The sequence below is a fragment of the Gopherus flavomarginatus genome, chromosome 1, assembly GCF_025201925.1.
Source record: "Gopherus flavomarginatus isolate rGopFla2 chromosome 1, rGopFla2.mat.asm, whole genome shotgun sequence".
In the NCBI taxonomy this organism is placed as follows: domain Eukaryota; kingdom Metazoa; phylum Chordata; order Testudines; family Testudinidae; genus Gopherus; species Gopherus flavomarginatus.
Window position 1 is genome coordinate 171,594,524 of NC_066617.1, and position 17,574 is coordinate 171,612,097.

Consider the following 17,574-nt stretch of genomic DNA (forward strand, 5'->3'; position numbering starts at 1 on the left):
TTATTCCTTTCCATGTGTTTAGTGCAATAAAGGAACCTATGGGCTTCTATCCCCAGCTCTGACTTAGACCAAATTCCTTTTTAATGTGGACTTCCTCCATGACAACTGTGGTGCATTGAGGACTGCGTTAGAATTGTAAGCAATCACTTCAGGGGACTGCTTGCAGGCTAGGGAGACTGTAACAAAGCATAGGCTTGGAGTCGGTTTGAAAAGAGCCCGTTTAAAGGAAGAAGGAAGGGGTGATTTGTGCCTCCCTTCCTTAGGGAGCAGCCTGCTTGTCTTCCTCTCTGGTTTGGGTTCTTGTGTATTATTTTGAATTCTGTGAAATAGAGCAGTGTGATGTTGCAACCTTCCAGCAAGATTATTTGTTTTTATCTAATTTCATAGAGACGGCGGCGGACTGAGACATATTAGAAAAATAAAGAGAGAGCACAGATAAAATGGCTGCATACGGACAGTTTACAATGTAATGAAGAAGGAAAAGATTTCGTAACATATGATCAGAAACTTGAGCAATATTTTAATGCAAATGCTATGGAAGATATAGATGACTGTTTCCTAACATTGGTGTGTAAAACCACTTTTGCAGTATGTAAAAGTTTTCTGCAAGAACCTGACAAGCTGGAATATGAGAATATAAAAGAAATTCTAAAGAAGCATTTTTGTGCCTACCACCAATTTTTTAACAGAACCATATAAGTAAGTTTCATCTAAGAAACCAGCTAGAAGGAGAAAGCATCTCCGATTTTTTGGCAACCCTGAAAAAACTGTCCACTATTCTGTTTTGGTAATTTTCTGAAGGAGCTCTCAGATCAATTGGAATTAAGAAAGAGGTTGTTGGATGTTGTGTATCACAAGGAACTGCCACTAGATGAAGACTGCTCTATTTGAATCCACACAAAAAGTGCACCAAAATTTGAAAATAAATTGGCCTAATCATGCTGGGCTGGCCTCAGCAGTGGATGAAAGAAACACCACCACCTCTCATAGGATCCAAACAGAACAAAGGGAGCCCTGTTTCTGCTGTCTGGGGACACAACACCGGCAGGAGCACTGCACCAGGGTACAGCGAAGGATTGTCAAAAGGAAGCCAAAATGTCTACATGTAGGTGCCACCATCCTAGTTAGGTAGTGACTGTCAGGGTTGGAAGCAGGTCCCCTGGGGGAAAGGATGCATGAGCTATACCATTTCACAGAACTGTATGTGGTGGGAAATGGGACAGACATATCATCCCTTGTATTATGATAATGTAAGGGTAAATGACATGATATTGGCAATGGAAGCAGATACAGGAGTGACCATATCTGTGATCTCTGGGGGCAGGGAGGAGGGTGTTAAAATTTTTTTTTCCTGGGTTAAGATCAAGAGAAATAATGTACTTGGACAGCATTACAATTAGGGGCAGATAGCTGTGTTATGCAGCCTCCCCATTACTGTTATTTATATAGATATCTATTCACCATTAGAGTTAATTGTGAGTGAAGGAAATCTCCCTTCTCCACTGATGGGCACAAATTCGCTATACAAGTTTAAACTGGATTGGAGAGCAGTGCACGACATGCTGGACAGTGATGGAACTGAAAAATACAAAGCTGTCGGTGGATTGGACAGATGTGGGTTTGGAAAGAGGCAATAACTGTGAGGCTAGTTGTGTCTGACAAGGCCTAAATTCCTGAAGGCTAGACCTGTGCCTTATGCTCCACAAGAGCCTGTGGAAAAGAAAAGTGAAAAACCCACGACATAAACCTCCTAGATTTTTCTGCCTCAGGCAGTGATGGTACAAAATTACAGGAGAGGGATGAAGTTGGGGGGAAAAGTGTGGTAACGAAGATATTGGGCTTAATGACACATTTGATAGTGATAATGAAGAGGTACATTGATTAACTGTTACCAGATAAAAACTCAGTGTGTTTACAGAAGGTGGCCCCTGAAGCAAGAAGAAATTGTTTGGGTTTTTGTTGGCTGGAGGAGGAAGAATTGGTGCTGGAAGATGGTGGCCAAGAAGTGAAGAGTGCCCCTGCTGGGCCTGAGGAAAAAGTTTAGGTAGCCCTTTCTTTCCCTGACAAGTACCGCTGGCCACAACCTGTAGCAAAATGGCAAACCCAGCTGTAAGGTTAAACTTGTAATTTGGTTTTTACGGTTGTGTTTATTAATTAAGGAATTTACAGGGGAGGAGTGTGCTGTTTTGAGGAATATGTTGGAATTGCAAACTATTGCTTTAAGAGCAGGGTGAGGATGATTCCCTTGTCCTGCCTTACAGCCTAATGGGGCTCTGTAGCAAAGCATGAGATTGGCTCGGAATCGCTTTGAAAAGAGCTAGCTTAAAGTAAGGTAGGGAGAGTTGGGCCTCCCTGCTTTAGGGAGCAGCCTGTTTTTCTTCCTCTCCGTGTTTGGGTTTGTGTGTTATTGTTCAGCATTCTACAAAACATGGTTATGTTGCAACTTTTCAGCAACAGTAGCTATGTGTTTTAGCTGCTTCTCTGTGCATAGGCTGTGCACCTGTGCGCGTAACAAAAAGCAGGCTTGGATTGCTGAGCAAGAAAACTGTCTGCTGCTGTTTGCTCCTACTATATTCAGGGAAACAGGAGGTTGGACCATACTACTTAGAATTCAGAATGATAGCACATAAACTGCAAATCAACACTAGTATCAATAACAATCTGGCTGTGGAAGCACAGCTTGGCTGAGTACACACACTGCCAAAATTGAAGGGTACATGCAAAAGTGCCCAGCCGGGGCTTGACCCTCCCTGAGGAGAAGGGGAGCCACACCGGCCTCGCTACACGCTGTCCGAATCTGCCCTTCTTGTCAGGTCTAAGCGACGCTGCCCAGTCGCTTGGGACTCCGGGCTTCTGCTACAGGGCGGAGTAAACAAAAATTCAGCTCTCAGGGGTCTCAGGCCTTCAGTCCTGGGGCTGAGGGCCTCCTTGCCCAAGGCACGGGCTGCTCGAGCCCCTTTTAAGGGGCCCAGCTCGAGCCCCAAGTTTAAAGGGGCCCAGCCCTTGGGTCGGGCAGGGCACCAAACACACAGTTATAGAGGCTCAGGCCCTCTTGGCTCAGGGCTGAGCAACCAGTAGTTCAGGCTGCTCAGGTCCTTTGGGGCAGGACCAAGCAGTGGCACAGTTTAAAGGGGCCTAGCCCTTGGATCGGGCGGGGCACCAAACACAGTTATACAGGCTCAGGCCCTCTTGTTTTGACTTCAGGACACAAATACTCAAGGAAACAGACTGTGTGAAACACACTTGCTCAGGAGACAGAATAGGTGTCTGAGGTTTCAAGTAAATAGAAACTTAGAACCACGGAGAACTCTTTGCATTCTCTTTTAGGTACGCTGTGTACAGTTGCACTAGGAAAGAAAAACAAGGAAGCACTTTAGTTGCATTGAACTATTAGCAGCAGAACAAACCATAAAAAGATGGTTGAAAAGAGTTGAGCAGCTTGGGAGTGTTTTCATACTGACTCGCTCTGGTATGCAGAAAATTTGAACACAGTAGATGTATTCAAAAACTGGCGCAGTCCTAAGGAAAAATGTTTGTCCGTGCAGCAAAACAGCAAGAGACGGCTCAATGTCACGGTGCACTGTGTATTTGTAAACTAAGCCCCTTACGGTAAACACTTCTTAAAAATAGTTGTTAATTAGTGCTAATGAAATGGACTAGGACTGACAGCTTTGAAGACATCTACAATGGTACAGTTTGGGTATGAGAAGCATTACCATTAATTTTATGAAGACCTACTAAATATGCCATACATTTATACCTTACCTATTACTGGCTTAAACAAATCCAAAGAAGTGATGGGGGAGACAAATTATCTGACCTGAAAAGGAGTAAAGGCATCTCCTCATTCACTGAAAATCCTTACCTGTATACTGAATTAATAATACTTTCGATGGTTTTCCAGGGTGTAGAGGTGGGGTCCTTGTCACTATTCTATTTTTCATGCCTGTGACAGAGAAATGGGAAACTATTGTCTTGAAATTAAGATAGCTCAAATTTTTTAAGTATCAGAGCGGTAGCCGTGTTAGTCTGGATCTGTAAAAAGTGACAGAGAGTCCTGTGGCACCTTATAAACTAACAGACGTATTGGAGCTTAAGCTTTCGTGGGTGAATACTCACATGCATCTGATGAAGTGGGTATTCACCCACGAAAGATTATGCTCCAATACGTCTGTTAGCCTATAAGATGCCACAGGACTCTTTTGTTAAATATTTAAGTCATTTGTAGGTTCTGGTAAAGGCAATATGGTGCTGGTGCCATTTTTTAACACATTAGCATTTTGTAACTGATGTGGCGGATCCTGTATATTATTGTAATTTTGCACAAATCCAGCGCTAGGTGAGCATGGAAATCATGACTTTTGCACATTTGATAAGGTACACTTTCCAGTGTTGGAGGCTAGGCTTGTTTCAGTTTGTTTAATTTCTTGGGAATCTACCAGTACTAGGAACTCATTTGTACATAATATTGCTGGTAATATCTTGTCATGAAAAAGTAGAGGTTCCATGCCTGGCACGTATTTAATAGTGTAACATTGGAGCCAGGTTTAACCCAACATACCACTTTCCTGAAAGGTTTTTTGAACTCTGTTAATTTTTAAATGAAAAACACACTCTGAGCATTGCCCCAGATATGTCAGCGCACACACACACACACAGAGAGGAAAGTTTTCTGACATGCAGGGCTGCCAGACTGAATGTGGGAAGCCAAAGTAAATTATAATCAGGTAGAGAAAAAACATCAATGGAAACCTAGAATTGGGTTGAAAGTCTAAACCTTAAAAAAAGCCACGTATAACATTGGTATATTACCCTAACTAAGGAATTAAAACCCAATTTTTTAATCTTAGATTTTTTCTGTCTGCCAGCTGATTTTTCAATGCACAGATGACATCAAAACCCCTCTATTATTCTTCCTAAAACAAGTCCAGCTGAGGAGTCATGTTGCCTTTTTTCTATCTGCTATGACTGTAGACTATTTTAAAAAATGCAGGCTAATCTTAGGTTTTGGAGCAATAGGTGAATCACCCTGTGTGGGTTCCCATGCAGTTTCCTCCTCATCTCTGACCAAGACCCTACCACCTCTGTATACCCATGGATGCTTCCCTAGCTCAATTACCTACTGTCCACAGTCAGTTCATGGTGGTCAGGGCCGGCTTTAGGAAGTGCGGGGCCCAATTCAAACATTTTCGGCGGGGCCCTGGCAGGGATGACTTAAAGTGGAAAAAAAAAAAAAAGCCTTTCATTTCTTTCATGTATTATTTACTTGCCATAACTATATAAATAATAAAATTATATATTATGTACATTGCATCATATATGCTGTTAATTGGCTATTAATGACCGCCGTTTCACATGTGTGGGTCCCCACCACTCCCTGGGGGTGTGCACATGTATTGGTCCCAGCTGCTCCCTGCCCCCCCTCATTGAAGCAGGTGTGCAGGGTTACTGCCCTGGAAACATGGAGCCCTGGCCGGAGAGTGGCAAAGCCCCACTGCCCCGCTCTCCTGGCTGGAGCCCTGGCCGGAGCACGGCAAGCTCCGCCGCCCCGGCTGGAGCTCTAGCTGGGAGAGCGGGGCTGCGCCGCGCTCCCGCTGGCGCTTCACTCAAAGAAGCGGGACCATGGAAGACCCCAGAGCAGACCGCAGCTGGGGACCGGGGTAAGTTAAAAAAAAAATTAAAAAGGTGCCTAAGGCACAGGGCCCGATTCCCTGGAATCGGTCGAATCGGCCTAAAGCCGGCCCTGATGGTGGTGGGCTCCCATCACAGCTATGATGAGCCAAAGCCTTTAGTAGCCCACATTCACAGCCATGGGAAGTCAAGATGATGAGCTGAAGCTGAGGTTTCCAAGAGGAGAGCAGGGGAGAGAGGGTTAGGAGTTTGTCAGTCTCTGCTCTGACATGAAACTGGTATGGGACTGTGGCTGACAGGATGGATGTAAGTGGCATAGGGCCATAAATGTGGAAGGCTGTCCCCTGCACATGGTCACTTCAAAACTCTCTGTATGAAGAATGTTAACTGCGGGGGAGGGAGAGAGCGAGAGAGAGAGAGAGAGAGAGTTTTTGCATTACTAACAAGATAATGAGCAGGGCAATCAGCAGGATTCAAGTAGTTTTTTGAGCTCTGGGACCAGGGCTCAACAAGTGTAAGGGAAAGAAAAACACTGCAAAATCTGGTCTGGGTTTTCATTTCATTTTTATTTCTTAAGGTGCCTATTCTGCTTCAACTGCGTAGCTCATCAATTATAATGAAGCATCAAACACTGTTCAGTCTTCAGTGCACAGTATACTCACTCCTCTTCATGAACCTGAAATGTGATTTTTGTGAGAGAGACAGTATGATCAATTAAGAATGAAAATGTTTACATAGTTTCTTAAAGAGTAAATTCTCAGGTATCAGACAAAAGCTTCTATTCCCTTTCACTCATTGTATTAACAAATTCTCACTGGCATAAGCATAAACTGGCTTAGCTTTCTTGAAGTCAGTGGTGCTATACTGATTTCCACCAGCTGAGAAAACTGATCAGTTTCTTGTCAGGATACTATTGTGTATGTTATTAACAGTTTATGAATTTCATGCAGCACTGTTAGGAGGTACACCACAGTTCTGTGGCAATATAGTCCATTCTACTAAACTGTTCTCGCTAAGGGTTTGTCTATATGAACACTTAGTTTGCAGCAAGCCGGGGTGTATATGTATCCATCACTACCTTACTGGGCACTAAGTGTGTGAACTTTGCTGCCGTGCTCTATAAGTTCCTTAGTGCTTTTTGATCTTAGTTACTCTTTTGGGAGTAGATCAAAGTGCACTAGGGAACTTTAGTGCACGGAGGGGCACCAGTCATTTCAACCATGTCACTCCCCTCTTAGAATCCCTCTGTTGGTACTTCATATAACTCAGGCTTAGCAGCTTCAGCGTTCCACATAATGCTGCCCTGTCCTACTTATCTGAGCTTGTCTTGCTGCACGGTGCCCTGCTGTTCTACATAGGTTCTTACATTGCACAGCACTCATCACTGTAGCATCTGAGCACCTATCAGTAGTTCAGTAAGCAACGTGACTGGTGGCTGTCACATGTTTCTCATCCTCTCCTGAGAGAGAGAAGCATGTGCAAATGGAAGCATCTGCTGCCTCCCTTCTGCGAGTGTTCCCACCCTCAGCCACCCATCTGTCAACTTCTCATATCAGCGCCTCCATGCCTTTTTCCACACTGCCTCTCTGCACGGCACAGACTTATTGAGCTTAGCTAGAAGGCCTTTACTGTCCCAGCATTTAAGGCCCTCTTGAAGATCCACATTTGCCAAGTGCCTTATAGTGAATTAGCTCACAAGGAAAACTGTACCCCATTCTCCCAAGCCTCTATTTATTTGTTCTCAGACTGAGCTTCTTAAGGCTGGAAAAAGATACTTGTCTATCAGTGGCTGATGAATGCAAACAATGGATGCTGCTATTAATAATTAATATGACTCAAATTTTAATTTAAAATTATGTGTAGTAGTGTAAATTATAATAATTTATAAGATTAAATGAAACACAAGATGGATTTTAACAAATCTATGCAACAAGTTGGCTTTGTGTGTAACATGAATTCATGGGACTGGAAGAACTTGCACATTCACCAGAAAAATGCACTTTCAGAAACTAGTGAGTGAATAAACCGCCCCCCCAAGTTTAATTTTTTTTTAATAAAGCTACACAACACTGAGGAAGCCACATTTTCACCAATAATTTCAGGACCAGCACAGGGCCTAAAGGTATAGGACGCCAGATCCTTAGCTGGCTTAGGGCAGTGTGGTTTCATCATCAAGAAAGGTATACCAATTTACACCACTGGAGGACCTAGCCCAATATGATTTACTGTGGTATGGGCAAGCAAAGGAAATTAGAAAAATCTTGCCACACAATGGATATCATAACAGAAAGGAGAGGGTGATTGCATAAGGTCTCCTTTTTAAATTCTGGGTGGAGAGAGAGGTTTTCTTTGTCCTATCGTGGCTGGGGTTGGTTTCCCAAGGCAAACATTTCTAAAATCTTGAGCCTCAGAGTTTAGATTATGCCTCCAAGTCAAGTGGACAACAAAATAAAGATCATTCCAACTCCTTGTTCTATGCCCCATATGTTCATGAGCATACTTGTACCTGTTACCATTTGAGCAATCAAAGGCTCTCTCAATCTTAACTGCAGGTCACACCACATCCCTAAAGGTAAGTAATTTGGAACCTTTATTCAATAGCTTGGTGATAAGTTCTCTTTACTCCAAATACAAACCCACATACAAATATTAATAAAATATGAATAACTTAGAGTGCCTATACAGCCAATCATAAACACCCCAAACCACAAATGTTCCACCCAACTCCAAAAGCTATCACCCCCACACTGAAAGTGCAGTTTCAAGATAAAGGTGCAATTGTGTGTAACCAAAAAAATCTGCCAGTGCCATAATACACAGGCTGCAGTTTATTGTGGAAGAGGCCCTATAGGACAGATAGAAATCCATGTTACATTATGAGAGATGGTTCTTTTGAATACCCACTATCAAAGATTAGTTTGATTATGTTTAGCAAAAACCTCTCTTTGGGTTGCAGCTGCTTAAGTAACAAAGTTTGTACTAGGATATATTAAGGACATGTTTCTTGGGCAGGTTATAAGGTTCAGGTCACTCTCCCAAAGTTTTTCCATAATGTAAAAAAATAGAAGGCTGCATTGAAAACTCATATTTCGATCTGGTTCAAATTTATGATATGGAATAATTTTCCTATCTACCTTTGTAGAGCTGTGCTGATCAGTTCTCCTTCCTCTGCAAGTATGTGTGCACATGTGTTAGTGTGCAGAGACTCACTTATTCTGCAGAATAACACCATACCTTTTTTATCCCAATATCTCTTGTCTTGGTCCTCAGTTTATTAACTTGAGATTCAGCTATTTCAGCCCGTTCTTCAGCATCATCCAGCTCATGTTGCTGCTTCCTGTACTTTGCAAGATACTGATTGGATTGTGCTTCCTGGTAAGACAAAGGATTAGACACATTTTTTTCCCTGAAGGTTTGAAAATTGTGATCTTCAGTATCAGGCAAGGTTCAAGTGTGTGAGACTAAGCGGCAAATATGTGTGGGGTTTAACCAACCTTTGCGATGCAAACATTTAGTCAACTGTTTTGCTGGTTCTAGCAGTACTCCCCATTTTAAGGGATACTCTCAGGATGGGAAAAAACCCTTTCAACATGGAACTACGTTACAGGAATTTTTCAGTGATCACTGATTTAGCGGGTTAACAGAATGTCATGAAAAGTTTCACTTTGATTGATCCAAACCCCTTGCCCAGGATACAAAGAAAGACAGTCCCTGAAAACTATATCCATACACAACACCAAGTACAAGCTGCTTAAGATGGAATGGGTAGGGAGTGCACAGTGTAAATCAGTACCACGTAGATCTTCTGCTAGGATGAATATATTTAATAAAACTGCTAAATGATTTTTAGTATATGAAGGCCCCGAGACCCAGATCCTCAAAGGTACTGAGGTGCCTAACTCTCATTGGTCTTAATGGGAGGTGCCTAAATGTCTCTGGGGATGTGGGCTCAAATGACCATGGATGCAATTGTAAGTGAGGGCATGACTTGATTAAATAAATAAACAAACAATTCCATGTCACAACTGTTCCTGTCACTTACAGCTTCCTCAGCTTGATGCTTATAGCTTTTCACTTTTAATTGCAGCTTATCGATCAGCTCCTGCATCCTGGTCAGATTCTTCTTATCTTCCTCTGCCTACACCAAGCAAACAGAAAAAAAAATGCTTTAGTGATATGTAAAGGCAGAAGGTATGAGTATGTCACAAACCAAGTAAGTTTTGTGAGGCAATTATTTCTATCACATTGGAAATTTAGGACTTTGAAACAAAACAGTTCAATTAGTATCACTATGTATAGAAATAAGAAAAAAAATTCTAGTGGATTGACCAAGGATATGTATTTGTTTCAACAGTAAAAGCAACACTGAGCAGTGGAAAGAACTATCAGGAAATATATTTAGAAAGTATCAAGTATAGTGGTACAGACTCCCTAACGGATAATGCAGAGATGATGAAGGGCATTTCTACTCTATAGAATAAAAATGGTACTCCAGTGCAGATCTTCTCCCTGTGCATGTGGAAGTGTCTCTTTTTATTCCAGTGACAAAAGTAAGTTTAATCTATTTTATTCTGGTTAGCAGGGTCAACACCTGAGTGAGAGAGCTGGAGTCTCCTTCTCATGCATCAAGAAAAATGGTACCTGCAGCTGCTCCTCAGCAGGTTTAAAAAGCACCGTGTTAAAAATGCCAACACTCCAACTACACTAGATGAACAATTGTTTAGGTTAATTGAAGTAGCATTGGAAAGTGTTTTTCTAAAGTTCACTAGCATAGACAAAGCTTTCAGCAATGCTGATTTCCACTGGAAGAAGGATGCAGTTCAAGACTGTTTTTGAAAGAAAACATTTCTTCCAGGGACCCACAGTTTAGTATAATACTTAGAAGGACTGGGGTTTTTGCTCCAGTACCTGATAAGTCAACTCCTTTATGCGTCTCTCATATTTGCGGACTCCTTTCTGGGATTCTGTATTGCGACGGAGTTCATTCTCGAGATCATTTTCCAGCTCCCGTACCTGCAAGAGAAGAAACATGATGCAATTCCACGTTTAAACATCAAGTAGTTTAATTTACAGTTTAAGTGACATTCATCTTTTGTCACATATCTCCAAGTCTGTGCTTTAGCAGTAGATCAAAATTGCCATGCAGATGTTGCTTTTCTACCTGGTTTATTATGCATTTTTATTACATAATGGTTATATTGCACTAGCGGTTCCAATCAGGACTGGCACCCCAACACACTAGATATTGTACAAACACACAAAAACAAGCTAAGCTGGACGCATAAATGCTTTTGCCATTTTCAGACTTTTATTTTAGGCATGGGCTTTATCATATACTTGGTGTTGTCTACAACAACCGCATTGCTATGCCAACCAAGTTAGGTGATAAAAGGGAAAGATGGGTCCATGGCTTAGGTGTGATTCTTAAAAGCGTTTACTCTTAATATAATATCTAAAGAGTTCTTAGATGGTCCCTAAGCCAAGGTCAGAAGTGATTGTGTCCAGAGCAACCATTTTGTCTGAGTTTTATGAAGTATTTGGAAGCAGGCGACCATGGCCTATACACAGGACAGAAAACCTACCCTGGATTCCAGCTTTTGGATCTGCTTCTTGCCACCTTTCAGTGCTATTTGCTCTGCTTCATCCAGTCTTTTCTGTAGATCTTTAATAGTCTGTTCCATGTTCTTTTTCATTCTCTCCAAGTGGGCACTAGTATCTTGCTCCTTTTTAAGCTCCTCAGCCATCATTGCTGCCTAAAATAAAACATCACAGTGAGATCTGTTGGACTGTGGAAGAGGCTCGTAAGAGAAGTGAGGGAAGCCCCACTGTTTGTGTCATTTACACTGGACTGAACAAAGTACTAGAGAGTACTCTGTATAGAGTTGTCTTTCACAGGCAGATCTGACGGACAGACAATGTGACCTAATAGGTCTGTTCCATCTCTCTTCTAATTCTGTGATTTAAGATCTAGCTTCTTACTTCAATACCTGTATGTGGCTTTCCTGTTGAGTAAAGCTGGGCCATTTGTAAAAAGCGACAAAGAGTCCTGTGGCACTTTATAGACTAACAGACGTATGGAGCATGAGCTTTCATGGATGAATACCCACTTAGTCAGATGAATGCCATTTGTTACACACATTTTATCCAGGCTGTACTAAAAATGATCTGGATGCAATACTTGTGAAAATTGCTGAGCTAATAGGCCTGAAAGACCAATTCTCTATTTATCCGTAGCACAAGTAGAATCTGAGTTTCCCCAGACTGTGCCATCAGTGACCGGGAGGCACCACATCTAGGGACGAAGAATTCAGAGGCCATGTCCTATTGTGTTTTGGGTCTTTCGGCTGACATTGTTAATAGCAGTGCAATGAGTCTACTTCTGAACAGACAGATATGATAACACCAAGGTCCATCAACCTATTTTGGATAGGTCACTGAACAGCCATCAGAAGGTAATAACTGGGCTGGAGCTGAACTGGTGACATCTCCCACCTCTTAAGGAGATAGATCAGCTGAGGAACAGTTGGGAAGAAGATACAGGAGGAACTTCCTCCAGGAATTCTGAGTGTACAACTCATGGGGACTCAACACTGTGAAACCTGGGTCCCTGGATTTCACATTGTTTGCTGATATAACCATCTAGCAACATTGATTTCTCCAGTTCTGCTGGAGCTGAAACAACACTAGCTTGACTGCTTTGCTCTCCAAGAGAGGTCTTCGATCTCTTTTCTCTTGACCATAAGTCTTGTGCTGAGAGTAGTGTCATGTGGGTCCTACATCTCTGGATGGCATCTGACTTTCAAGTTACTCTTTTGGGAATCTGGAATGTTGCCCCTCCCCCACCATCAGAGCCTTTCTTCTGATCTACGCAGCTGCCAAGTGGAAGTTGGTGGGTGGGCTCCCAACTGGCTCAGCTTGTCCAGATGGAAAGATCTATTGGAGGTGACATGATCCAACCCAGAGTTTCAGGATCAGCAGATGTGCCCCTTCTTGGAGAAGATAAATTGAACAAGGAGAAAATGTTTCTATTTTCTGCACCAGGGCAGCATTAACCTCTTTCAGCTATCTCTGAAGCCCACTGAATAAACCGTTTTCCCCCCTTCATAGCCACAGAAATGGAAATTCAGGGGCAGTGAAGTGTTGTCAGAATATGGTGCTACACCTGCAAAAAGGGAACAAGCAGCCAGTCTACTTACATCAGTGATAGCTTTCTTGGCTTTTTCTTCAGCATTTCTGCATTCCTGTATAGCCTCCTCCACTTCATTCTGCATCTGAGAGATGTCAGTCTCCAGCTTCTTCTTCTGATTGATAAGGCTTGTGTTCTTTTTGTTAAAAAAAGAGGAGGAGAAAAATTATTAGGGACATAAATTGTTTAAGTCCTATAACAAGCCTATCTATGACCACACACCTATTTTTGCAGCTCCCTAGACTTCACAGGATACTGTATCTATTAACATGGTAGGGGCCTGGCTTTATTTTTTAGATTATCTTTAGATTGTGTGTATTTTATCTTTTTTAAAAAAGTTCCCAGAGCTATGAATATCCATATTTAACAATGAAAAGGGAACGGAACAAAAAAATTTAGCCAAACATTGAAATAGGGGACTGGTGCAGTGTTTTCAGCTCAGGTCAATGAAGGTCCCATAATCAGTTATTCTAAATGGTGATTAAAGTGGAAATCCAATATTGTGGCTGCAGTTCAGGAGGTAGCACATAATATGTTAGCAGCACAAGCTTTGCTAATGCATGACAAGCTTTCATAGCCTGCTGATAGTTAATTATTTGGAGATTGGCTTATATGGGTTTGGAGTGGAAATCCTAGTCTATGAAGGAAGACATGCCCTCCTAGAACCTGCTAAGAATTACAGTTTTCACTTGTGCTTAAGAAGGTAACAAGCAACAAGGGCAAATCACTTATTTTATCTGCTTCCCCATCCCAGCCCTCATTAGCCCACCATTTGATGGCCCTATATTGATGAGGACCTTTGACATGGTATGGAGCCTCTTGCTGCCAGTTACAATGTACTGTCTTGCTCAATGTAGCTATACATAATGAATGGACTTTGCATGTTTTACTGAAGGCTTCTCTAAGCAACTTGCATAAAAAGGTCTCACATACTGCTTCTCCGACCCCCCATCAAAATAGCGCCCATACAATCCACAAACCCAACTGGGTTTTAACATTGCTGAGTGTAAACACTAGTAGTAAGATAGCCTGAAATTCTATGACACCCTGTGAAGAAGGTAATCACCCAGTTATCATCTGACTTGGGTCTTTATCCTTTCTAGGAAGTGTTTATTATAGCAGACTAGATCACTTCTGCACTGATAGCATGATAGGAATGAAGTATAATATGGAGAGAGAGAGAGACTAACTCATTTCCTTTAGTGGAATGAATGAAACCTCTCTGACAACTGACAGTTGGTGGCTATGGAGTTCGTATCTTTCTGGCATGTGCAGTCTTCAGGTTTCCTCAATAGCCACTACTGCTGCTTGTTGAGACTAGTGCACACACAGTTTAGGAAACCACCCCCTCCCCCCAGTGAAATCCAACCTGGGTGTGGAGAAGGTTCACACGTTCAGTGGCTTCTAGTAGCTCTTGCTCTGCCAGCTTACGCCCACGTTCAGTCTGGTCTAGCAGGGCCCTCAGTTCATCAAGCTCTGACTGGATAAGATTGTTCCGCCTGTCAGTGACTGCCAGCTGCTCCTTCAGGTCTTCATTCAGGTGTTCTGAATCATCCAGCTGCACTTGCAGGTCCTGGAGCAGAAACAGCAGCATTCTCACACACCAGCATGATGGGACTTGAACTTAGGGGTGACACGATGTCCCGATTTTATAGGGCCAGTCCCAATATGCAGGGCTCCTGTTATGCTCCACCCTCGTCCTGATTTTTCATGCTTGCTGTCTGGTCACCCTACTTGAGCTCAAGTCTTTGCTGTTAACTGCCAAAGCCTCTGAAAATCTGACTGAACAATGTGGAGTGGGGACTCATCCAGACGGTCTTGAAGCTGTTTTAGCTCCTGCTTAGAAAAGTACTGAAAAAGACTTCCTCCCTGCCCCCACCCTCCATGTTGCGAGAAATAGGAATTTTAATTCACCCTGGCCTGCTGGGCATGAACTGAACCTTCCAAGTGGTGGTTTCAAGTGAGGGGTATTGTGGATTCATCCTCTGGGGAGTGCAGATGAGGGATTAAGGAGTCTCCAGGAAACCTGACTTTACAATGGTGTCGGAGCTTAATAGGAAACCAGTTGTCAGAGGCTCTGGAGAATTAAGTTAAATGAAACTACACAGATCATCTGGCCATTCTGACTCCCTGTCAAAAAGGCTACTCCTTTAAAGGACCCATCACCTGGGGAGAGGAAGTTCCTTGCACGGCTGCTTTTCCCCCCTCACAGAGGGCAGTCCATCCATTGGGGCCCTGAGACCCTCGGGCAGAATCTGATTTAATTTTTATCAAGCTCTTTGAAGATGTTATAGGCTAAGAAGTACTTTGCAGCAGACACACCCCAGTGACTGGCCATGCTTTGCATGGCACTCTAACTGTACCCAATCTTTTGGAACAGAGTCTCAATTTGTACTAATAATTATTGCTGTAAAAGCACTTGCTGTGTGTGTGTGTTTTTTCTGTTTGAATTGCTACATATTAATAAAACCCAGCCCTTGCTTGTAGTTGGGTAGTTCGGACTGGCAGCTCTATGCGGTACCTTTATTTGTGCCTGCAGGATACGTGCAGACTTTGTTGCCTCTGAGGCATGCCTGTTAGCATGGCTGAGCTGGATTTCCATCTCATTGAGGTCCCCTTCCATCTTCTTCTTCAGCCGGATGGCCTCATTTCTGCTCTTGGCTTCAGAATCAAGGGTGGACTGCAGCGAGTCTATGGTACGCTGCTGGTTTCTCCTAATTTTGGAGCAATATTCAAAAGACATTGTGGGTAAGGAATTCTTTCCCCTCCCACCACAGAAGTTTTAATTACCTCCAGTAATATTTTATTTCCCAAAAGAATTGCATTTTCAGGAATGGAATCATATTTCTATAAGGATGAGTGTATACAGCAGTAGTACATAATGACCCATGGTGACCACTAGATCTGTCTGATCCCCTCAATAAGCTCCTGATCATGGTAAGAGTTTAAGGCCAGAAGGGACCACCCGATCCTCCAGTCTGTCCTCCTCTATATCACAGGCCACCTGTGCCGCCCAGCACCAGCACACTAAACCCAACATCCTAAATTAGATCAAAGTATTACAGCCCAAAGGAGGCTAGACTATTATGTGCCACATAGCAAGCCACATTATTCCCCTCTTCTTCCTCCTTAAATGTCCAAATAGCACCTTTGAGGTTATTGTGACCTTTGAGGGTCACAAATTCTTTCTTCTGGATTTGAACCTAACAAACAATACTTAATTCTTGGCATTAGTTCAGTGCTTTACATCTGCGCCATTTTATACAGGCATTAACCATCAATCAATACTCAACACCTCTGATAGGTAGGCAAGTATTCCTGTTTTATACATGGAGAAACAGATACAGAGAGGTATGTAGTTTGTTCTCTGCAATACAGTGAGACATTAGAACTCAGGAATTCCATATTCTGATCCACATGGTTTTAGATTTTTGCAGTTTCTTCATTATCCCCTCTCTTGACCAGAAAAATAATTCAAAGCAAAGACTATACCTCATTTGACTGGAATTGTAAATATCTGGTATTTTTGTTTGCTGAACTTTTTAAAGGACTTCTGGCAGTGACTATATTGAGCCATAATTGGTCTGTTTCCTCTCTCAAAATAAGTGCTGAGATTCAGATCACTCACAACAGCCCCAGAGTTCTCAGGAACAGCCCAGCATGTCTGGGAACTGTTCCAAGTCTCACATAATCAAAATACCAAACCATTATTCAGACATATCAGGGACAGAAAGCACCTATTAGAGATCTCAGAGACATTGCAGGACTGTTCCCTATAGCACATTTTCTAGAATTTTGCCCAATCTAGTTCTAAAGGACAGTAATTCCTCAGCCTAATAGGGCTCACTAAAAGGGAAAAAAATACCCCGAGGAACAAGAAAAAAAACCTCTTTCATCTCCTTGCTTTCTAATACATCCTCTGTCCCCCTTGATAAGTTCTTCCCCATTCTGTCTCTGCTTAGCTACCACTACACACACAAGTGATGGATTTTTGCCCGTGGGCAGGTGTCCCGGAGCTTTACCTTGTGTTAAGTTGCTAGTGAAGATAAGCCTTTAGCCTATCCCTAGACATGTCCTTATATCTAGCTGGAGAATGTGTCTTTGTTTGGTTAATCTACCTGGTTTTCATGTGCTCCCTTACTGCATTCTGAATCATGTTACTGCAGCCAGGATTAATCCCAGTATGGAACACCCCTGCCTTTTTGGTAGGCAGAAGAAATTGTAAGTATTTGTAGTTGGAAAAAGTGGACTGCATCCAATTCTTACCCACACATGACCCATTTAACAGAACAATTGTGCAACGCTAAAAACAAAACCAACAGTTGAATATCTCTGTGCTTCCTTCTAAAGTTTTGCAAGAAACTTTATTTCAGCCAGATTTCCAGAATGATCAGAAAAGCTGGCAGAAGGCTTGAAGAAGCATCAGAACTTTTGAGTTTCACCCATTACAAACCATTTTCTCACTGTATAGTACCTAATGTTTTCCATTTCCTCATCCTTTTCTGCCAGTTTTCTTTCAAACTCTGCTTTAATCTGAGAAATTTCAAGTTGAAAACGAAGACTTTTGCTTTCTTCATGCTCCAGGGCTCCCTGAAATAAAATGCACACAACTGAACAAGCCTCTTAGGCCAGAGGTCCTTAGACTTTTTCAGAGTATGAATCACAACATTGAGATTGACCTGGACACCTCCTTCTGATTCCTGACTGTCTCCGCAGCCATCACCATCTACCTGTGGCAACTACAGTTGCTTCTGGAG

At 42.5% G+C, this 17,574-nt stretch overlaps 2 protein-coding genes across 2 annotated transcripts in view; one reads left to right on the top strand and one right to left on the bottom strand.

Moving 5' to 3' along the window:
• The window catches only part of HHLA2 (HERV-H LTR-associating 2), a 790,111-nt gene extending 783,340 nt beyond the window's left edge, over positions 1 to 6,771 (top strand). The window contains exon 8 of the mRNA XM_050960696.1: positions 388 to 6,771. Coding sequence (XP_050816653.1) covers positions 388 to 414 — 27 coding nt within the window. The 3' untranslated portion in view covers positions 415 to 6,771. The remainder of the gene's footprint in view (positions 1 to 387) is intronic.
• The window catches only part of MYH15 (myosin heavy chain 15), a 60,067-nt gene continuing 48,708 nt past the window's right edge, over positions 6,216 to 17,574 (bottom strand). The window contains exons 34-42 of the mRNA XM_050956038.1: positions 17,292 to 17,407; positions 15,339 to 15,531; positions 14,187 to 14,390; positions 12,828 to 12,953; positions 11,214 to 11,384; positions 10,540 to 10,644; positions 9,674 to 9,769; positions 8,866 to 9,003; positions 6,216 to 6,307 (exon numbers count right to left, since the gene is read on the bottom strand). Coding sequence (XP_050811995.1) covers positions 6,290 to 6,307; positions 8,866 to 9,003; positions 9,674 to 9,769; positions 10,540 to 10,644; positions 11,214 to 11,384; positions 12,828 to 12,953; positions 14,187 to 14,390; positions 15,339 to 15,531; positions 17,292 to 17,407 — 1,167 coding nt within the window. The 3' untranslated portion in view covers positions 6,216 to 6,289. The remainder of the gene's footprint in view (positions 6,308 to 8,865; positions 9,004 to 9,673; positions 9,770 to 10,539; positions 10,645 to 11,213; positions 11,385 to 12,827; positions 12,954 to 14,186; positions 14,391 to 15,338; positions 15,532 to 17,291; positions 17,408 to 17,574) is intronic.